The sequence below is a fragment of the Ovis aries genome, chromosome 4, assembly GCF_016772045.2.
Source record: "Ovis aries strain OAR_USU_Benz2616 breed Rambouillet chromosome 4, ARS-UI_Ramb_v3.0, whole genome shotgun sequence".
Lineage (NCBI taxonomy): Eukaryota > Metazoa > Chordata > Mammalia > Artiodactyla > Bovidae > Ovis > Ovis aries.
Window position 1 is genome coordinate 95235986 of NC_056057.1, and position 23496 is coordinate 95259481.

At 43.2% G+C, this 23496-nt stretch overlaps 1 protein-coding gene across 10 annotated transcripts in view; it reads left to right on the forward strand.

Moving 5' to 3' along the window:
* The window catches only part of NRF1 (nuclear respiratory factor 1), a 127313-nt gene that overhangs the window by 95063 nt on the left and 8754 nt on the right, over nucleotides 1-23496 (forward strand). For 7 of the 10 annotated variants that reach the window (XM_060414825.1, XM_060414828.1, XM_060414827.1 and 4 more), the window contains one exon: nucleotides 2738-2862. In XM_060414825.1, coding sequence (XP_060270808.1) covers nucleotides 2738-2862 — 125 coding nt within the window. Of the gene's footprint in view, nucleotides 1-2737; nucleotides 2863-12126; nucleotides 16380-23496 lie in introns of those variants that run through there. The other 3 variants (XR_009600433.1, XM_060414830.1, XM_060414829.1) reach the window with 2 other exon arrangements.

The following is a 23496-nucleotide window of genomic DNA, read 5'->3' on the forward strand; positions in this document are numbered from 1 at the left end:
GCCTCTTCCAGGTCAGGGCTTGGGTAGCTGTTCTCCCCCTTGGAGCCTGTGAAACCCCATACTGGAAGCGTGCATCCAAGAGTGGCAGGACAGCACCTTTGATGGTCATAGAAATAAGATTATTGTAGATTGTGATTTAAAAAAAACTGTGGGGAACGAGCAGTTGCTGAGGTGACCTATAAACACAGCTCCTATTTCCATATAAACAATTCTCAAAAACCAGCTTTCTTCTTCAGAGTACCACACAGTTGAAGCCTTTCCCAAAGACTACTTTCTGGCTTTCCATGAAGTCTCAGGTCAGAGTGTTAAATATTTTTATCATTAATAAGTGATAGCTGAACACTGTTGAATTGTCTGGTAGTATTATCTGACACAAGTTTCTTAGAAAAATATGCAAAGTTATGAGTCTTAGGCACTAAATAATCATTTGTTTTACCATCTCTAATAAATAGTTATGATGTACCCTAAAATTAAAATCTACCTTGTAAAATGTTAAGAGTAGCCTTAGTAGTAATTCCAGGTCAAGGGTCCACTTTGCCTCTGAATTCATGTTACAGGTACTGTGGAATGACTGGCTATTGATATCAGATCTGAAATACATTTTAGCATAGGGATTGATCTTGACTTTTAAAGGGGCTGTATGGAAGCTCTGATTCTATCCAACATTTTTGCTCAACCTCAATTCCATCCCCAGATGTTTTTATAAAGAAAGTAAAAATTTGAAATATATAATATCTTGGACTAAGTCAGACAAAGAAGGCTGGAAATTAAAAACATCCACAGCTGAGCAACTAGGAAAGTGGGGGGAATCAGCAATTTTGCTCTTATTATTTTGAACAAATGTCAAAGAATATTTACATGAGGAAATACCAAGTTAGAAAAGCAGGCGATAAAACTGTAATATAGTATGATCTTGACTATCTGGTTAAAGTGTTTAAGATTATTAGGAAAGTAACTCGATGTTTTAAAATTTTCTTTTATACTTAATGAAATTTTTACAAGTTTCTACATGCATTTTATTATCAGAGAAAAATAACTTTTTAAACACACATAATTTGAAAAGCAAAGCAAGTTAGCAAGAGGGGAGAGTTTTCTATTCAATGAAACTTTTTTGTCCATTGGACTTCTAGAACTTCTTCCTAAAATCCTTATAGTATTAAAGAAGCCTTCCCCGGAAGAATGGTTATGTCAGTTGCTTTACTTGCTTGTTGAGTTTCTTAAGTGGACGTGACACTGTTAGGTTTGGTACATGTTGCTTTGCCTGCAGTCATGACATGTTTGCATGTCGGCAGTCCACAGCCCTTTGCCCTCAAGATGACTGCCATAGTTACAGCAAAGTCTGCACCTATAGAGTGAAGCTGAATCCACTGGCTTAGGCAGTGTGTGACCCAGAACTTCGTCCACCTCTGATAAGTGACGCCACCTTCTCTCCCCCAGGCCCACTTTTGATATTCCCTCAGTACCTTTGCAAAGCAGTACCTGATACTTTTCCAGGAGAGGTGCTGAATTTATCTAGTATTTCATTGCTTGCTCGCCCTCAGCACCTGATATTTTAACATCTCTGAAGTTTAGATGGTAAACTATAATCTTATGATTATAATTATCAGGAACTTTTTTTTTGGCCACACCACGTGGCTTGGGGATCTTAGTTCTCTGACCAGGGGAACCACCAGGGAATTCACAGGAACTTTTCTTTCTTATTGGCACGTAAAACAGTAATAATACATTTTCTAGTTTGTATCATCACAGAATCAGTAAAAATGAATATTTATGTATACAGTAAAGAAAAGAAAAATGGGATACAAACTGTTAGAATAGTGTGTAAAGAGATGGCTAATATCTTTCTGTTCTACAAAGTGCTTGCTTTGTAGTGAAGGAAGATTTATTTATTAAGTTTTGAGTCAAGGAGTTTGGGCTTATAATGATAATTTAAACTTTTAAGTGTTAATTTAGTGTTGCCTACATATACATGAGGCAAAAGGAAGGGGTGAACTTTGCAAGATACCAGTCAACCATTACTCTATATTTAGAATCATGGATGTAAATCAAGTTGTTATTATTTAATATATTTTTATGTATATTTTAATTTTTTGTTTTATATTGGAGTATAATTGATTTACAATGTTGTATTAATTTCAGGTATACAGCAAAATGATTTAGTTATACATATACCTATTCTTTTTTAGATTCTTTTCTCATATATGTTATTATAGAGTAGTGAACAGTTGTTATTTAATATTAATTGAATAAAAAACCCAGGTTTCTGACTCCTCATATTATCATCCATGCTTGGCCGTAAAAGGGCAGTTTCAGATGGTCCTCCTTGTATAAGAGAAAAGAGAAAAAGAAAACCTTGTGATTGACAACCAAAATGGCTTTTGCATTGTGGCTTTGTATCAGAGCTCCCACTGTGACTTGCAAGCACTCAGTTGATACTGATAACAAAGAGACTGGGAAGGAGTGCCTTCTGTCCTCAAACACCCATTTCCTAGGTTTAAAGAAAGGCCTCACTCTAGCTGTATAAGTATGAAAGACTTGGCATTTCTCTAGCTATTTACTATTATCATTTAAAATTTGCTCTGGTTCTCTCAGTAACACTGGAATCCCTTGTTTGTTGGGAGGCTCTCAAACATGGATCAGGGAACCATCCTAGGAAGGGTTGAAAGTTGGTTTGTCTTGCTGCAGCACTGTTCCTTCCTTCGCCTCACACATCCCCCTCCTGTTCCTGTACCCACAGCGAAGCTGCCGCCCATGCTGTCGCCACCCTGGCCGAGGCCACCTTGCAAGGGGGGGGACAGATCGTCCTGTCTGGGGAAACCGCAGCAGCTGTCGGAGCACTTACTGGAGTCCAAGATGCTAATGGTAAGACAGCATGAATATTTTATCGAACTTCTTCCCTGTTTCCACTGAAACCTTCATGACATGACTGACAACAAGCCCTTCAGAATGAAGTTGAACTTTGAGTTTATATTGGTAGGCAGTTGATACCTAGAAAAATTCTAGGAGCCTCTGATTTCTTTGCCTAGTAGGAGACTTTGGGTTTCCTGTAGGGGAGGAAGGAGTCAAAATAGTGGCTACCTAACTGAATGGCTTATTTGAGAAGTAACTGTTTGCTGTGACAGGACTTGCTGAGAAGGATTTAAAATTTTTCTGTGAGGTGCATTTTATCTTTTTTCTCCCATGGTGTAGAGGAGTGTCCTTTACTGGAGCAGAGACTCGCCTGTGGGCGAGTGCATTGTGGTAACAAAGAATGTTCTGACCATCTTGAGAAAGGTAGCACCATCTGATATCAAGGTCAGCCAGCAGGCTGTGATAAAGGCACTTTTCTGGTTGATGCTATGGGTTCTGCTTCCTGTTCAGAGGCCTCACCTCTGGATTGAGCCAATAACATGCCACTACTCTGCCCTTCTTTCCCAGCTCTTTGATTTTCTGGATGTTGGTGCTATCCTGAATAAACAAAAGAGATAAAATTCATAGAAATATGTTGACAGGGATTTCCAGCTCCAGGGCAGCTCTCTGAGTCCATTTCAGCAGGCTCTGGGAGTCAGTTATCAAAACTGGGCTGCCTGGGAAAGTGCCTCAGAAGTCTGGTCAACAGGAGGACCAGCCCTGCTCTGTGCGACTCTGTGCAACTGTTTATTGAGCTTTTAAAATGTACATATAATGTTTAAGTAGGACAAATTAACTACTCTATGGTTTTGGAGACCTGTGGTTTAAAGTCCTAGAAAGAGGATAGATGATAACATACTTTTATTTAGGCAGACATTTCCTTAGTGGCATGAGTGGCATCTTACAGCCATGTATATTCAGGATGAAATGAACCATAGTTGGAATTAAGGAAATCCTCCCTCTTTAGCTAGAATCCTACTCTTATTTTTTTATCTTTTTCTGTCCCACATCTGAGTCCTCATCTACCTTAAATGGAGAAGGACAGGATATCTGATTATGTCACATTCTGAATTGCAGTTGCTGTTACTCACTATACGTACATGCATGCTAAGTCATGTCCAGCTGTTTGTGACCCTATGGACTATATCCCACCAGGCTCCTCTGTCCATGGAATTCTGCAGGCAAGAATACTGGAGTGGATTGCCATTTCCTCTAGGGGATCTTCCTAACCCAGGGATCAAACCCACATCTCTTACATCTCCTGCATTGGCAGGCGGGCTCTTTACCACTAGTGCCGCCTGGGAACTACCCCTGTTCACTATGAAACTGCTAAAAATACTTCCCAGTATGGATTTGATGGGAGACTTTGTTATCCCTTCAAATGGTCTTGACCTGTCTGAGCAAACAGAGACTGCTTTGTAGTTCTGCCTCCTCCCTAGGCTCACCTTTTCAGATAGAGGAGTTAATAGGTAAGTGTAAGACCTCTGTGGGTCTCCCGCCAAGTAGATAGGTCTACTCAGCCATCAAATCAGACCATCGAGCTGTGCCACGTCCTACTAATATTAGGCCGTCTATGCCTCGGCAGTTCAGAAGATGAATCAAATATTGGGTATGACCCAAGTAGTTCTGATGCACCTTCTTCTGTCTTCTAACATTTTTACCCAGAGTGCTGTAGGATTTACTCTGGGACTTGCAACCAAATTATTCTCATTTAACCAACTAATTTGTCTGTCTGGACTTTCAAGAGTTCTTTTTTCATCATTATTCCAGATTGTGTCATGTTGGCATTGTTTGTCACTTCTGTGATGACAAGCTTATGGTATCTGCCAGTAGACCAAATGCATTATCAAGAATTGTTTGTTACCAGGAAGAACCAGATAGCAGAACAAGTAGCTGTTTGGTAACAGACACAACTGGGGAGAAAAAAAAATACATCCCAGATTCCAGAGCATGATTTAAATAAAAATCCTACTAGCAGATGACTCTTAAAAGAACAGTGTGGTTATTGGCCTGTTCAGGCCCGAAGCAAGAATTTCAGCGTCTTCTAGGATGGAACTACCAGGGATGGAGGACCACTGTGTATGGAGCTTGCTAGAGCACAGTACCCAGCGCGAGACGGTCTGGGCAGTCAGTGGCATCAAGGCAGACCTGACAAAGACCTTGTACCTGAAGCCTTCTCCTTTTTCCTGGACCCTGTCCCACCCCGACACTAAAGGGACCACTCAGGCACTAGCATCACTCTTTCATTTGTGTTCTCTCATTTTAAATAGTTATAAATGAGCCTTTTGTCTTTTATGATGGTGTTTTATGATTTGGTTCAATTAAAAGGTTTTCACAGGTCCCTTTCTCTTCAAAATGTGTAAGGCTGGGAAAGGGCTCTGGCTGAGTTCTTTCCTTACCTTTTTCTTTTCTTTTTAACACAGTTATCCCTTGCTTTACCCCCACAGCACACCTTAAGAGGTTGTACAATTTTAAATTGCCCATTGGTTTCCTTTCTCTCTACCATCCTCTGTACCCTAGAACCCCCTTTGCTAATAATGGACTTCAGGACCACTTCAGATCTTTTATCTTCCTCCCTGTTTCAACAACAACAACAACAAAATGACAAAAATCTAGATGGGGAAAAAAGCAAAACAAATAACTGAAGTTCATGGTTAATCAGTAAAGGTAATGGGAATCATCTGCTTCAGCTATTGTCCATCAAGCTTCTTATCAGAGTTGCTTAGAAAGGATCAGTGTTTTCTAAAATGGTTGGCACTTTTCTAATAATATTACAGGAAAAAAGGGGAGCTGTAGCATTTTCTTGGAGGGGGGTGGTTGTTTTGATCCTGATTATAAAGTTCATCTATGATCCCCCTACACAGAATGTTTCTTGAGGGTTTGTTTTTGTTTTTGTTGAGTTTTTAAAATATAGCCTCCCCCACCCCATTCATTTTTTAATCTAATTAGGATCATGTTGTACTATTTTATAACTTGTTTTGAAATATCTTAACCACTTTCATCTGGCTAAATGTTTTTTGAAAAGATGACTTTAATACTTGCTAATATATCATCATATTATGCATCATAATAATCAGTCCCCTATTGTCGATAATTTAGGTTATTGGTAATTTTTTACAACATAAATAACAGTGTTCATCTTGGTACAAAATCTTGCCCACGCCTATGAATCTTTGCTCTCTACATAGCTTATCCTTCCTAATACTTCTAACAGAGCTGTTTAGAACCTGCTTAGTTACTCCTCACCAACATTAGATATTAGCATAATTTACTTTGTATGTGTATACCTATTTGTTAGGCAATAAGTTGAATTTTATTTAATTTGTATTTTTTAATATTAGTGAAAGATATTTTTACTTTTTTCTCCATGTTTTTATCTACACATATATATTTTAGTATTTGTCTGTTTGTGTTCTTCACCCATTTTTCTACTGAGGTCTTTAATATATAAAGAGTTTCTCCAAATCAGTAGGAGAAAGATATAATCCTTTTATTGTGTGTGTTGCAAGCTTTTCCCAGTTTATTTCATTTGTTACTTTCACTTTTATTTCCTTGTTTCTCTCACCCAAATCAGGTCAATATCTAATTACATGCCAGTTCTATGAATTCAATTTTTATTTTAAATACTATAAAATATCTTGAATTTATTTTGGTATATGGCATTACATAAGAATGTGAATCTTAGCTCCCTGACCAGGGAGCAAACCTGGGCCCAGCAGTGAACACTCAGAGTCCTAACCACTGGACCACCAAGGAATTCCCGGGTGGGTGCTGTTTAGAATGAGGGGAGCTTGTTTAGGGAGACGTAGATCATGGTCAGAAGGAGGTAAACTCAGGTGAAGAGTTGTTTCCTCAGAATCCTCTGCCCAAGCCCTCCTGCTGCCCTTCAGTATGTGCCCGGGCTCTTTCAGTCTCCCCACCTGTCTCCAGGGAAACAGAGACCAAGGTGGTACAGTTGGGGAATGTGGGAAAGAGCTTGGCGGGGGGTGTACATTTCTGCCTGGAGCAAGTTGACTAGCCCACTGCTTCCCCTCCTGCTCACTGCAGCCTTCCCTTTGGCTCTGCCTCCAGCCCTTGATTTCATTCCCCAAAGTGTTCTTAAAGTACATCTTCTCTACTATCCAGCACGAGAGACTGTCCTGCCCGACACAGCTGCCTTCCCCATGCCCTACATGAAGAGAAGTGGGCTGGAGGGCTGGTCTTCTGAACACTGAAGCTGGTTGTTACAAGGCATTTACATTACATACAGAGGAGCAGCCCTTCTCATTTCTCTTCAGTACCACCTGCCCCTCTTTGTTCTGGCCTGGCCTGGCAACAGCCTTGCTACTGTTGACTCTTGCCCCAGATTCATCAACATAATTTCCTACAACCTGAGGACCCCGCTCAGTCTTGCTGCCGTCTAAACAAATGTACATTCTCTATCCATTCCAACTACCAGATCACACTAAATCAGTTTTCAAATTCTTTCAGAAAAAACCTTGATCTTCCTTTCACACTGACCGTGTCATCACTTTTTCGCCTCCTTGTTTTTCTTTAGCCTTTTAAAAAAATTTTAAAAATATGCATGTGTGTTCCCAGTTGAATTTAATCTCGCCATGATCACTGGGATACTTTTTTTTTTTATTAATTGGCATTTTTAGCAAAGGGGATAAAAGAGTAGATGGATGAGGAAGGACAGTAACATAGAGTTCAGATAAGGGAGCAGGACTTTTGAGTGGGGTCCTTGCATGAGAGATTAGAACACACATTCCTATCCAGCAAGGCCTCCCAAGTGAGACAGGATGGCTGAAAGGTCCATCCTGTACTTACTATAAAGAGATCAGCCCAGCTGGACCTGCAGCAGGCAACGTGTGTGTGTTAACTTTCTGTAGAAACTTGCTTTATGTGTATTATACAAACCTTAGGGCATGCTTAACTCGGATCTGTGGATCACAAAAAATTCTGCACAAAAATTTTATATTTATCTGGGATCTGCAGCTTTGATCAGATGTGCAAGCAGATCAGAGAGAGCTCCCGTTTCCCCACCCCCCACCGATGCAGAACCTCTACCATAGAAAGTGTGGCTAGGGTCATGGAGGGTATCTGGTGTGGCATGGAGAATAAAAGGAAGGACAGGGGAGGTGGGAGGATCTTCAGGCCTAGATGGGTCCTCTGAAAGCTGTACCACTGCTGAGCTCTGTGCTCTCAGGCAAGTTCCTTAAGCCTTAGCTGTTTAGTTAGGATGATAATACTTCCATGCTCATGAGGTAGTCGAGAGCATTAAACAGAGAGATTCCTGTGAAATACTTAGCATAGTGCTTGGCACATAGATACATCATTCATAAACGTGAAATTATTATTAGCTGCCGGCATCAGTTTCTTCTCAAGCATCCCCCCAAATACATTAAGTGGTTCCGAGCGCACAGTACTGTTCAGTAGACCCAGTTTTCCTGTCTATAGGACAGGTCCCAGTGCTTACCTTACACAGTTGAAGGATTTATGCTCCAGAGTTGAATACTGTAAAAATGGAAATAGATGGGAGTGTTTTCTATAACCTTGAGCGAAGGAAATTGACGGTGACGTTGTTTAATGGCTCCTGCAATCGGTTATATCACCTTCCTTGGTCCAGGGCTGCTGTTCTTTTCCAGCAGCATTTCAGCTTCCATCACAAAGGGTGACTTTTTTTCTCACTTTTTTGTATTATCACCACCACCATCATCCATTATTATTTGCAGTGTGTCCTTTTGTTCCAGCTCATCTTCAAGAATAAGAGATAAAGTGCCCATGCTTATCTTGATAAACTATAAAATACATCTCTCCTTCTCCCTTTTCCTATGGTCCTCGTTTTCTGGACCCATTAATATATGGACTTGTTCCCAGAAGAGTCAGTGAAGATGGAAGTATTAATTAACTTAGGAAATATGTCAGTGTTGCAGCCTCCAAAAGATGTGGATATGCTATTCTTGTGTGCACTAAATCACTCTTTGCCTCAGTATTTTAAAGTTTAAATAAGTAAACTGTATTAAGTAAAGTTTTACTGTAAATGTGCATATTCAGTCACCATAAAGCATGATAATAGCTTTAAAATAACTGTTGTTACTTTGACACTGTGAGACTGTCTGTACCTTTAACGCAAAAGTGGGGAGTTCAGTGCCTCCTAGACTGGAAGCAGTGAGCTCCTGAGCCCCAGGGTTGTGTGTGTGAGGTGAGAGCGTCACGCTGCAAGCCCCCTGAGAGCAGGAGCTGTGGGTTTTCAGGCCACCATCCTGTAAAGTAAATGGCCCTCTTTTCCACTGACAGGGAGACCTGAGGGGAAGCTAAGATGTTAGGATGGTATCAGTCAGACCAAGCCAAGGCATTGGCGTTTCTCCTAAGATGATTCATCTTCATTCTGGGAAACATGTTGGTAGATGTCATACTGGGAGAATAACTTATTTCAGTTTCACTCCTGATTTACCTTACTTGCCTTTTGACAGTGTGCATTAAACATTATTATTTGGGGCCTTCATCTTTTTCTTTTCTTCGTACGTTCTTTCCTTTTCTTTTTTTTTTTTAATCAACACTCCTACTACTAGCCCTACCACTGCCACCACCTTACAGTTGACTAAGTAAGTACTCTGCATTGACCTCCCTTCACCCAGGAAGGTGGGTAGAACAGACCTTATAGCTTGTTCTGTAGAGGCAGCTACACTAGGACTCGCCCAGGGTCACTCAGCTGCTAAACGGTGAAACCAAACACAAATCTCCAGGATTCTGTACTGCCTCTGTGGGGTCTTTCCCCCTACTTCACTCCATTTTGCCAATCCGCTCAACCGAAAAAGTAAAGATGGTATAAAATAGATAAAAACCATCATCTTTACTGTATCTGACCAAACTGTTACTTGGTGTGGCTCACTGTATTTCAGGCTTGTTTTGAGGAATGGTCATAGCCATGCGTTGCTCACTTTAGAAGTCAGTGTCATGGTGAGTCTTAACAGAAGCAAACAAGTAAATGGCATCAAAACCCAAGATCTAAAGTTATATCCTGGGAATTCCCTGGCGATCCAGTGGTTAGGACCCGACCTGTCATTGCCAGCGCCCAGACTCAATCCCTGGTCAGGGAACGAAGATCCCGCAAGCTGCATGGTGCAGCCAAAAGTTTTTTAAAATAAAATAAAGGTGTGCCTCGTACGGTAGCTACTAGCTATATGTGGCTGTTTGAATTTAAATGGAAGTTGAATAAAATTAAAAATTCAGTTTTTCAGTCGCACTAGCCACACAGTGCTCAGTTAGCTATATGTGACCTGAGGTACTAATTTTTTTATTTAATTTTAATTTATTCACATTCAAATTTAAATAGCCACATGCAGCTGGTGACTACTAATGGCCACAGATACGCAACATCCCCACCACTGCTGAAAGCTCTGTTAGACAGCGCTGCTCTAAAGACCGCAGCAAAAGCACTGTGGCCTTCTGGCAGGTTGTGCCACCCTGCACAGGGGAGGGCAACAGAAATGCATCATAAGCCTTCCTTCCCAGTGACCTTCTCAGCTCAGAGACAGCAAAGCTTTGCTAAAAAAAAAAAAAAAAAAAACCTGCCACGTGACTCCTAATCCGCAGCCAGTAAACAGCTGGGCAGAGGGTTGCAAGAAGAGCTGGCCTATTTTTGTGCATTGCAGATTCCTGAGCAGGAAAATCTGAGACAGGAAGCAGTGGCGACACCTAGACTCACTTTCTCGTCCCTTTATTCACAACCAAGGCCACTTGCCCATTTCCACTTGGATGCTCCACAAGTGCAAATTCCTCTTCTCAGCTGCAGCCATTTTCAACACAGGTATGCTAATGGACTTATCATGACCCTCGAAAGGATGGAGTATTCAGAGCCTTGTGGGTTAGTCTGAAAGAAGCCATTACCATTGGATGAATTCCAGATTTTACAATGAAACATGGCTGCTTCTGAGAAATGGGAACATGGAGATGTGCGATGGCGCTCTTGATTCTAGAATCCAAAGAGGTTACAGTTCTGTCTCATGTATGTCACTCATCCAGCCCTTTCGTAGCATAGAGGTTTGTCCTCCTTCCCCACCCGCTTCATTGTGATCTGAGGTCCAAAATGCCTTCCAGAATAGCTCTCAGAGTGAAGTAGCAGTTTTTTTGACACCTCGATCTCCATCCCCCAGGATATACATTGATGGCAATGTGAGCATACAATAACTGTTTGCTACTACTACTATTACTGTTATTAAACACTCACATTGAATGGGAAGGGATTTAGTCTTCAGAGGGTTCACTCATAACACCTCTGGGATGCATTCTTAGGATCTGGTACAGTGAGCTGGGAGAAGGAAATGAATCTCACACTAGAATCCTTGCTTCAGAAAGCCTCTGGCACTAACAGACAAAGGTTGTATCCCTGAGGCATGCTGGGGCAGACAAAACTGAGACCTGGCTCTCCAGAAGTACCAAGTCTTTTCTGTCACTCATCAGACATTGCCTATACAGCTCAAGGAGTTTTTAGTTTTGGCGTTCTTTGGTACCTTTGTCTCCTGCAAAGATGCTGACCTGTGGATACATTCCGAAGGAGCAGAACTGCCTCTTGAAAGTGTCACTGTGGGGAATTCCCCGCTGGTCCAGTGGTTAGCACTCAGTGCTCTCGCTGCCAAGGGCCTGGGTTCAATCCCTCACCAGGGAACTAAAATCCCACAAGCCACATGGCACAACCAAAGAAAAAGAAAGTATCATTGTGATATTTAGAGTCCTCTTTCTCCTTGCAGAGTCTGCAAATTCAAAGGGGATGTGTCATCTCCTCTACACCGTCATAAACTGGGTTGGCCTCAGGGATTCATCATCTTACACAAGAAATTGCTACTAATCGAGGCCCTTCAGAGAAAGATAGGGCCTTTACAATGAAGTGACCCCTATACATTGATCTCGATTCTTAATACTCATCTGAGCCATGCCCAGGTCCTTCAGATGCTTTGAGGTGTTTTCTGTATTGAAAGCTGAATGTCTTCAGAGTTGCCTCCTTGGGACCCCAGAGGGAATTAGCACATGTGTGAAGCCAGGTTGGTCTGTATCTGGTATTCTCAGCTTGGGGAAACGTGACAAGTTAGGGACGTTCTGGGCAGAGGACTCTCAGGTCACGGCTCCAGGGCAGAGATTGCCGAGAAGGTACCCGCCATCTGGCAGACAGACACCACTGACCACGGCATCCTCTCCACCTCCAGTGTCCTCAAGGCCAAGTTACATGTTTCGTTATCTCATTCTCCTTCCCTTTAGGTCCCCAGATCTTTCTGAGTCTTTGTATTCGAAAGACAGATTCTGGTCTTAGATGATTCCAGCTCCTTGTAACCAAGACAGAATCTTGGTGCCTGTCATTGCAGGTAATATTCTGTAAAGGGATTTTTTTTTTTTTTTTTTTGCATACCAAATCTAGAGCCATAATTGGACAAGTTTAATTGGAGTCATTACTATTCAATATGTGGATGAAAAAGTGGTTTTAATTAAGCATGTAAAAGGGGAATTAATCACTGTTCACACAAGAACTAGATTATCATAACAGGAGAAATTCTTACCGAGTAAAGTTTTTAAGGTTCTTGGTTAAGGGTACTTTCCTCTTTTTATTTGTGCTTGCGTTAGGATTTTGAAGGAATGTCAGCACACTGTTACTAACTCTGATAGCCTGCACATCACAGCCACTATGGTTTTGGGGCCCTTCTGGCTCTCAGATTACCTGTGTAAATACAGGGATTCGCTTCTCAGCTCTACCATTTGCTTAATAAAGAGCAAATGTGCAGAACCTAGCAGCAGCAGCAGCCTAGCAGAGCAGTAATCTGAACAGGATAAACATGCCTCCTCTTTGTGTGATGCTCTTTCCCCATCCTCCTGCCGAGAGCAGGGTATCAAGTGAAAGGAAGGTTGTGGTTGGAGTCAGTAAAGTGAATGTCTAAGTGGCACCTGCCTCATTCAGCAGGTCTGCTTTCCCAGGGCCTCCCGCTGTGCATCTGCTCCTGACAAAGCCTCTTTTCTCCTCCCGTTGGTCAGAGTTGAGAGCAAAGGCCCAGCGAGGAGACATACTGGTTTTGCTTTGTCAGCACGATTGCCTGTGACATTATAATTATACCAAATCTTCATTATTAGAAAGGCCCCAATTGAGAGATTTTCAGAGCCTAAATGGGGTTTTCGAAAGTAAAATTGATAGAAACATCTTTTCTGTTGTAAAGCTAGCAAATGGATCTGAGAATCATTGAAGGGGTTTCAATATGGAAACTGAGACACTGCTCTGAGCGAGACTGCAAAGCCCTGCTATCAGATTGGCTCACCAAGGCAGCCAGCAGTTCTCTGACTGTGCCCAAGCAGCCTCCCCCTTCTGCTTGTGGTGCCATAATGTAGCTCTACTGTGGCGCTCTCCAGTGCTGGCAAAGTTTCTCACCTAGGCACCCAGGAGGTAGGATATGTCAACATAAGTTGATGGGGTCGGGCAGTAAAGAAAAAAGCTATGATGTAAATAAGGGAAATGCCAGGAAAATATATTTTAGGTGAATGCAGAGTGTCCAATTTCAGATTGAGTTTCCATCTAAACAAAAAGCAACTCTTACCATGTTCTGCAGTGTGTATGCAGTTGAAGCATGCTTAAGGTGTGGAGTTGGCTCACTGAAAGGTTTTAGAGCCTTGCTCTGGCCCTTTATAAGTTAAAATTAATTAAAGTCAAATAAAATTAAAGGCCCAGCTCCTCAGTTACACTAGCCACGTTTCAGGTGCTCTGCAGCCACCCTACTGCCAGAGCACAGGTACCAACCCACCTTCACAGCGAGCTCTCATGGGCAGGACTGTTTAGAGACTGGTCTGAACCTCCTGAAATGTCTTGACTGCTTAAGTGAGCCTTGGACTTACAGAAAAAACCTGAACAAACTTTTTGGTCACCCCAATATTTCAGCCTTGCTGGAAGGAGAAAAGGAAACTTGCCTGATTATTTTTGGATCAGCTTCCAGCGGTGTTTCTTGACTATAATCTTTGTCTTTTCACCTTAAAATTATTTTTCCTCCAAGAATCTTGTGTCCTTTCCCCAGCCCCTCCAACTTCTCGCAAAACAGTAATAATAATGATAGTAAAAATGAATTGCAACTATGAGAAAAGACTTTAATGTTAGGAATGTCCACTTATAGCTGACCTGCTCCCTGGCCTTCCCTTCCTTCAGCTTTCACAGCCCCACTGTTTGCCTGAAGAGTTCTTTTCTCATTAAACAGAGCTTCTCATTGACAAGAGGGCATGTGAACACTTGGGGGCCAAGAGTGTGTTTCAGCAAGTCTGGGGGGTAAGGGCGGACCTTTAAGCTTGTTTCTTCCATTTGTCCGTCTCTGTTAGCTACTACATGGTGGCTTTGACTCCTGGGAGAAAACCTTTATGAAATAACAGTGTGTATGTGTGTTAGTCGCTCAGTCGTGTCTGACTCTGTGATCCCATGGACTGTAGCCCACCAGGCTCCTCTGTCCATGGAATTCTCCAGGCAAGAGTACTGGAGTGGATTGCTATTCCCTTCTCCAGGGCATCTTCCCAACCCAGGGATCGAACCCAGGTCTCCTGTATTGTGGGCAGATTCTCACCGTCTGAGCCACCCATACTACCTCAAATTTAGACAATATCTCTTTTTTCAAGAACTTAAATCATTTAAATATAATGTTACTTATCCTCATAGCAGCCCTATGAAACAGAAATGGCCCTGTAGGTTTTATAAATGTAAATATAGTCAACTCTTACTTGCCATACACACAATATCTGTCATGCAAATCACTCATGACACATTTTAAATCCTTAGACAGTTTCTATAAGCAAGCCAGGGTAAAGCCTGAACCATCTCCTCCACCCCCTGCCCAGCTGCTGCATACTTAAGAAATACAAATTAGTTTTCATGTTAGCTTAAAGAAGACATGATTAGAAAATAAGTCTGTGACAAGAAAAGCACAGCACGAAATCAGAGTTTAGCGGGGCACTGTGGCGGAAATGACCCATCCTTCCTTTGGTTCAACTAAGAGGTGACTATAAAGATCTACCTTTATATCATGGGCATCATTAGCACTCAGTATGCTGGCACGTTTCCCAAAGGAATTTGTAAACCCCACGGGTAGATGTCAGAGACATCTCTGTACCCCAGGCACAGGTGTGCATGGGAAGCAGACTTCCTGCTGCTGCCCTTTCTGGTGGCCCTTTTTGCCCAGTGCTTTCTAAAAGTTCTGTGTCATTGTCAGGCCTCTGTATGGCAAATTGCCTGTTGCAAATGAATGCTGAACAGACCACAGGGGCTTCATCTTTGTGGAAAAAAGGAAGTGGCCGGAGGGTAGATTTAAGAGGCTACCCTTCCAGCCACTGCAGCCTGCACGGGTGGTGGCATTCCTTTATTCTGCAGTCCTCATCACCTGGTCACCTAATGGTTTTGAGCCACCAGGGAAGCCCAAAAACACTGGAGTGGGTAGCTTATCTCTTCTCCAGGGGATCTTCCTAACCCAGACATTGAACCGGGGTCAGAAGGCAATGGCAGCCCACTCCAGTACTCTTGCCTGGAAAATCCCACAGATGGAGGAGCCTGGTAGGCTGCAGTCCATGGGGTCGCTAAGAGTCAGACACGACTGAGCGACTTCACTTTCACTTTCATACATTGGAGAAGGAAATGGCAACCCACTCCAGTGTTCTTGCCTGGAGAATCCCAGGGACAGGGGAGCCTGATGGGCTGCCATCTATGGGGTCTCACAGAGTTGGACACGACTGAAGCGACTTAGCTTAGCGCCTGTGTTGCAGGAGGATTCTTTACTAGGTGAGCTATCAGGGAAGCCCCAGTGGTTTTAGTAACCATTAATGATTTTGTGTAGATCCATTATTTCACTAAAACTTTCAAACTAGAGATTTCTCTATAACACTAGAAAATTCCTCTGCCTTTATTAGCTGGAATTCTTTTATAAAGAACTTGTCCCCATTAACAGTTTGGTTATGTTAACACTACAGTCCATAGGAAAGATGGAATAATACTCAATTTAAATGAAGTTTATAAGATAGATTTCTTTCTTTGTGATCGTCTGACCCCTTAACTGTTTATTTCCACCTCTAATCTGCTGTCTTCAGGTGTCTGACTGTGTCTAAAGCAAATTTTGCTGAAGCGCTCAGTCATGTCTGACTCTGCGACTCCATGGACTATAGCTCACTAGGCTCCTTTGTTCATGAAGTTCTCCAGACAGGAATATTGAAGTAGGTAGCCATTCCCTTCTCCAGGGGACCTCTCTGACTGAGGGATCGAGCCTGGGTCTCCTGCATTGCAAGTGGATTCTTCACCATCTGAGCCATCAGGGAAACCCCCAAATGATGCTCTAAGATTGGGCTAAGTGAGGCATTGAAAAATCAGGAGAGCACCTTTGGCAGATTTTTTGCCTCAGTCTGTCCCTGTTCAGATGGAGGAGGCAAGGGCTGGGTGGTAGGCACAGGGGGTGGGAGTCCTTACACTAGTCTCTCCTTTTGTGCCTATTTGAAATTTTCTATAATAAAAATTTTGAAAATAATAACAGAAAAATAAATCTCCATTCTTAACTCTAGGTAAGAAGACCTATTGGTCTCCTGATTGGTCCATTTCTACACCCGACTATTGCAAACTCTTGGTAAACAGCTTGGTAACTTTCTCCTGAGGTTTCTGTCAGATGGGCTACATTTGATATTTAAAAATACCAACTCTTTACAAGGTTTGTTCACACCTTGTCTACTACACAGACTTTGGAGATTTGGAGTGTTTCCCCTATCCCCTTCCAGTGATCTCTGGAACTTTACTAGATTGCTCCTGCCCTTCTCCATACATCTCTGATCAGACATCTTCCTGAGCACCTACATGTCCTGCAAGTATTAAACACTTTGCTGCCATTTTTGGTTTAAAGCCCTCTTGGTCAGAACAGCATGGATTGGAGTCAGCTTGTTCAGTCTTACATTGGGATTTCAGTCTCCAGGATGTAGCCCACAGTGATTCTGAACACTAAAGGACAAAACCCTGATTTCGTTCGTGTTCCTGGGGACTCTAGTAATTTTAAGAGGGAATGGTAAAATTATATCTCCAAATTATGTTTTGAAATACATTCACTAATAAAGTAAAAGTGAATTCACTCTTAACATTTGGCTTGTGGGATGCAGGCAAGACAGTTTTCTTGTGGCCTGCAAAATCAAGATTAAGGACACAGTGAAACTGCCCTACCCAGAAGAAGACACTGCTATGGAAGTTATTCCAGAAAGTGGGTTTTCCAAGAGCAGGTTGAGATTGTCTGGTCAGAGGAGAGAAAATCTTGGGTGCTGAGAAGTGCCTATTACACCAGGGTACCTCTGAGTCTGCTATTGGCTTCATGAGAATATTCGGTACCTGCCAGATGTAATACATATTTTAATCCATAAATCCCTCAAATGCCCTCAAAAGCCATGGACTTTAAAAACACGGAAAAGGAAGATTAAATGTCCCGGAAGCAGCTAATATAGCAGAAACAGAACCACTGAGAGAGAAATGCTTTTTCTATTTCTCCCTTATCTTACTATTATGAGGGTTACCTGGCTCTCCTTTTCATTTGACATCATTGCTCTTTTCATGACCTTCATCTTCTTGCCCTCATCTGTCCTCTTGCCGTGTGGTCCTTGTTTGTGTTTCTCAGCCTCTTTATCTGCCTGCTGCTGCCTACTAGCTTCTTCACCTGGTTTTCCGTCATGTTTTCCCATCGCTATGTCAGGACACACCATGCCTATTTTTCTTCATATAGTAGTGGCTTTCCTTAGATGTCAGGCACTGATGTAACTTCTTTCTAAGCCTGGAGATAAGATTTTTTAAAGGACTTCCCTCCTTCCTGTCCTCCCTAAAGACACTTACAGATATTTTTGATGGCTCTTTAAAAACTGCAGAAGTAACTTAGGTAATAACAATAGATGATTTCACTTTCTTATTTATTCCTCTCCTTTCCAGTCACAGTCACAGGCACCCCATTTAAGCCAGCATTTTCCTAATACATACAGTTCACTTTCTTATGCGTAAACCACAGAAAGCATTACATTGTGAATTTTTCCTTTCAGCTTTAAGAATTATTGCTCTTTCACCAACTGTTATGTTTACTTGATAACTTATTTGTTTAGCTACTTTTCTCTCACAACCATCAATGTTTTTCCCCAAACTAAAAGATATTTCTATGACCAACTAGAAAGGCCTTTGGACTGAAAGGTTCAGTTACAGCAAACAACAATTCCCAAAGGTTTCCCAGATTGTGAGAGCAAATGAAAGGCCCATTCTTCCTCAGGCTGTCTGTCCCGCTCTGTCTTGTCATGGCGTGGGGTGGGGGAGGGCAGTCTGTGGTTCTGGGTGACCCTGACTAGGCTTGCAACTCTGAGCTCTGCTGGGCTCCAGCGTGTGCTATTAGTTCTGGGGTTTAGAAGTTTATCAGCATGGTGATATCATATCATACCGTCCCTGATCATATAGTTAACAGTCTTAATATTGATTAGTGGTTTAGCCTAGGTTGTGTCTTTACTGCTATACCAAATCGGCAGCTGTTTCGTATATGTCATCATGTGGTTCCAGTGCCTGTGCTGACCATCGCTGCATTCAGAAAGGAAGCAGCCCACCAGTCCGTCTGCCCTGATTTCATGGCTTTTATCTCTAATCTTTGCATCTTTGAAGGCCTTTGGCGAATGATGTGCTTCCTGGCAGGAGCAAATCGCAGCTGAAAGGAGATCTGCACTGTCTCTGCTTTCCTTTCTGCTTCCTGAGAGCTGTAGTCTAACATCTGTGACCCCAGCCAGACTTCATCAGACTTCTCATTCCAAGTCACCTGGGAAAGCAGCTGACATTTAGTGTTCACCTACTGTGTGCCAGGCACTGTGCCAGACTCTGCCCACATTAGCACATCTAGTTCTCAAGAACCCTGAGTATTAGTAATTACCATTTTATGTAGGAGGAAAGTGGGACTTCATAAGCCTGTAAGTGGCAGAGCCAGGATTCTTTCTGACTGGGAAGCTAATGGAAATAAAAGCACCTGTTCTACCTTCACATCAAATGCACCTGAACTGCCTACAGCATTCGGCTGCTGCCTTAAGAGTGTTGTGGGGAGAATGGTACTCATTCCAAAGTGGAGTAAAAGGCTTCGGGCCACAGAGACCAAAGCTAAGGGGAATGTAATCAAGTTTCTGAAAATCATGAAGAACGTGATCAACTGTCATATTCAGGTATTAACGTCTACTGTGTTCAAGTTGTTCACTGTTCAAGAACATCGTCCTGCCAAGATCTAAGTAAGCAGTGTTTGTATAGAGAAAAACAATAACTATTTGGGAACAGGTTAGCACAGATCTGGTGCCAAATGAGTGGTGAAGCAATAAAATCCCCGGAAGGAGAGAACCTGGTGGGCTGTTCTGTCTGGAGGAACCCCTGAAAGACGGGGAAAGAACAGGACATAGGTTGGCAGGGGTAATTCTAGGCAGAGAGACCTGCCTGAGTAAATACATGTGGTGGCTAAGGTATACTGAGGAGACGGGTACAGTTGTGATGAAGGCATAAGGTAGAGTCTTTGTGGGAAAGGCTATTACAATTCCTCATCTGTTAGCTATTTGGAGTTTATTTTCCCTTAGTAGGGAGCCACTAAAAAGGCGGGGCGAGTTGGAGTAGCTGTTGTCAAACAATACCAAGATTTAGCTAACTATGATGTATAGACTTATTCATCAGATCTCAAAATGCTGCTGCTGCTACTAAGTCGCTTCAGTCGTGTCTGACTCTGTGCTGCCCCATAGACGGCAGCCCACCAGGCTCCCCCATCCCTGGGGTTCTCCAGGCTGGAGTGGGTTGCCATTTCCTTCTCCAGTGCATGAAAGTGAAAAGTGAAAGTGAGGTCGCTCAGTCGTGTCCAACTCTTAGCGACCCCATGGACTGCAGCCTACTGGGCTCCTCCGTCCATGGGATTTTCCAGGCAAGAGTACTGGAGTGGGGTGCCATAAATGAATTCCCGTCAGTAAATAAATTCCAGTTAAATGCATATATGTGTGTGAGAGAAAGAGATTCATCACGTGGTAGGTAAGTGATGGAACTCATTACCTCAGAAGAGGTCAGGAATAGAGTAGATCAGCTCATGAATGATGAATCCAGAGTGTGCAGGGCAGTGACCCTAACGTTCAGTTATTCTCGCTGGCGCCCATGGTCTACCACAAAGCCTCCCCTCGTGACACGTTCAGAGACAGACCACTGCAGAACCCGTTTTGCAGAAAACAAGGAAAAGCAAATATCTTAATTTTCAGAATGTGTGTCCCGATGTCCATCGTGTGGAAGTTTCAGAAGATCCCTCTGGCTTCTGTCTGGGGAGCAGAGAGTGCACTGGAGCCAGGGCTGACGCAGGGCAATCTGAAGGGAAGCTAACATGTAGTCCAGGCGAGAGAGGATAGGAGTTTACCTGGGGGATCAGCGGCCGATGTGGCTGTGTTCTGGGTTTATGTTTGAAATGAGAGAATTTGCTGATGAATTGCGTGAGAAGTCAGAGATGGCCTGACTTCCAAGTTTTGGGCCTGAGCAACTAAAAGAATGTAATTGCTATTTGTTAAGATGGGAGGAGTGTATTTGACCATTTGGGCTCAAGAATGATATCCAACTGGTAGAAAAATAGAGCAGGGTCAGGTCTCCTCTTTTCTGTTCTGGGGCCAGCAGTTCCTCCAGGATTTGGGGGCTGACTGCTATTGGACTTCCCTGGTGGCTCAGACGATAAAATGTCTGTCTACAGTGCGGGAGACCTGGGTTCGATCCCTGGGTCGGGAAGAATCCTGGAGAAGGAAATGCCAACCCACTCCAGTACTCTTGCCTAGAAAATCCAACGGACAGAGGAGCCTAGTGTCCATGGGGTCGCAAAGAGTTGGACACGACTGAGCAGCTTCACTTTCGCTTGCTATTGGCCAAGGAAACCCTTGCACTGGGGCCTGAAATTCCCAAGGCTCTTTTGGCCTCTTTTCCCATTTTTGCCAATTCTGTAAACCATACCAAGAAGCCTGAGAGGAGAGGCAGCAGTGAGCCCAAAAGGAACTGTCCTCTCCCTTCTAGGTCCCTGCTGGCTGTAGTGGTCAGTGGTAAAGGCTTGCCGGTTCCTGCAGAGACTCCCAGCGCCTTGCCTTACCACCGGCTCGGCCACTCAGTCTCCCTCAGTCCATGTTTTGTTTTGTTTAAATAAACTTTTTATCCGTATGCTTCGGAATTTAAAGAAAGGGGGGGATTGGATTTTCTAAACTGAAGAACTCTATGGTTTCTTACAGCTTTGAAAGATGAGGTACTAGAGATTGGGGTACTAAAAGCTCCAGGTTTTTATAAGTATGCGCTTTTATGGTAAGCCCATGGTTCTGCCAACAGGACTTGCCTATCATTTGTGAAAGGGAAGAATACCTGCCCTGCCTGCTGCTCCAGAGTCTCAGCAGGAAGCTAGTGCTGTGCAGTGGGGGTGAGAAGACTTTGAAAAGCACTGTACAAATGCCAGGAGAGCTTTCTTACTAGGGTTGTGCAGGGTCTCTGTGAAAAACAAAAAGGAGAACTTCACATCCCTAATGTAGAATGGGAAAGGTTTCCTGTTGCTTAATCAATCGAAATGACCCAGAATACAAGCTGAGATTAACATACGCCTTCTAGATTAGGGCTAATCAGGGGCAGGCTGAGCAGATGCAGGGACAATCCTGGCCTGATTACTGAACCTCAGCATTTTAATCATCTCTCTTGCAAGGGCAGCCGGCCGATTTAGTGCGCACTGGGTTTCCAAGCCTCTAGCCCCCTCCCCCTTTCTTTGCCATGGACATAAAGGCTGCTAGGTCAGAGACACTGAGACGATTTAATCTAACCTCATGTCAGAGTGGCTGTGTGTGAGATTCTAAAGTCCTCACAGTGGAATGGTAATGCACGCATTTAAGGTAGAGGCGGGCTGAAACTGTGTGTAGAGAAGGCATTCGAGGTTATGAAATACCCTGTATATGGGATCTCTTCAAGGAGCTTTTTAGATATGAAGTCACTGTCACTAGTCATTCAGTCTCGAGACGGCTTTGTGTGGGAGTCATCACCCAGTTGTTAAAGGCCAAATTTACTCCTTCCCAAGCTGTGAAGTACAGAATATGAAATCTTTTAAAATGGTTTTATTTGGATGAGCTTTGAATGTAGTTGTTTCTGTATCGCTCTTTCTGGAAACTTCCTAATCACCTGAAGGCTCACCCACATCAGTCATTCTGTCCCGGGGTTGGGGGGAAGGTAGACACCTGTGCAATCTCAGAAGGCAGGTTTCATTCAACTGTGTAGAAAACACCTGTTCATTGCTAGAGACTTAAATACGAAGATTCCATCTTTCCCTTAAGGAATTTACAGTTTCCTTGGAGATAAGACAAGTAACCAGTGATAAAGTATATGACCATCACCTCCTCCATGGAGACCAGGGCAAAGTGCTGTGGGCCCTTGGGAGAAGAGGAGCTCAGACAGGAGGAGGAGAGACTGCAGCTGAGAGCTGAAGGAAGAATAGAAGCCCATTCAAGGAACAAGCCAAGGACAGTCATTCCAGGCAGAAGTCAGAAAGTGTGCACACCATGGAGGCAGATGTGGAAAGAGCCTCAATCAAGTCGTTCACCTTCCTGGAATGTACAGTGGGTGGGGATCACCAGGCTGAACTAACTGAGCAACAGGGGCTGATGTGAAGGGCTGCAATACCTCCAAAGGGATTTGGACTTTATATTCCACAGGCCATTGGAAACCAGTGAAGAATTATAAAAGAGGGGAACAAAATCAGTTTCTGTTCAAAAGATTATTCCAGTTATAGCAGTGTCAGCCAGTTTGAATTTCTGCATTTGAGTCCTTTTCCACTTTATTTTAGGGCAAATCTTCCATGATACTAAAAAATGTTTCAACAACAGTGTGGGACATGGACCCACATCATAGGTAACCCAAACACATCATAAACCAGTAAGAAAGAGATTTAATTCTAACAATTCTTCCAGCTTCTCTCCATCCCAGCACTGACCCAGGACAGTTGCTCGTAGTCAGGAAGAAGGTCCCACTCATAGTATTCAGTGTATTCGTAAAGTCTGTAACTTGTCTAGAGCTTTTGGAACTGAATCAGTCTCAGAAGCAAGAACAGTGAAATAAGACTGATCTTTGCTTCTGGTTTTGGTTGCTGTTTGCTAGCAGTACTCTTGCCTGGAGAATCCCATGGACAGACGAGCCTGGTGGGCTGCAGACCATGGGGTCGCGAAGAGTCGGACACAACTGAGCAACTTCACTTTCACGCATTGGAGAAGGAAATGGCAACCCACTCCAGTGTTCTTGCCTGGAGAATCCCAGGGACGGGGGAGCCTGGTGGGCTGCCGTCTCTGGGGTCACACAGAGTTGGACACGACTGAAGCGACTTAGCAGCAGCAGCAGCGGCAGCAGCTGCATGCGGGTTCTTGGAGCTGTCCTGGTTTTGCCACAGGGTGTTTGGCAAAAAACGTTACTTCATTAACTGTCTGTTTTGACCAGAAGAGAGGATGAAAGTGATGATGAAGATCCGCTAGGATGATGGAAGGGGGTCTTGGTCTTCACATATTCACATATACTCAGGCCCATTCCTGCAGTCTAGATAACCAGGGACTAGAGCCCAGCCACACGCTGGTTAG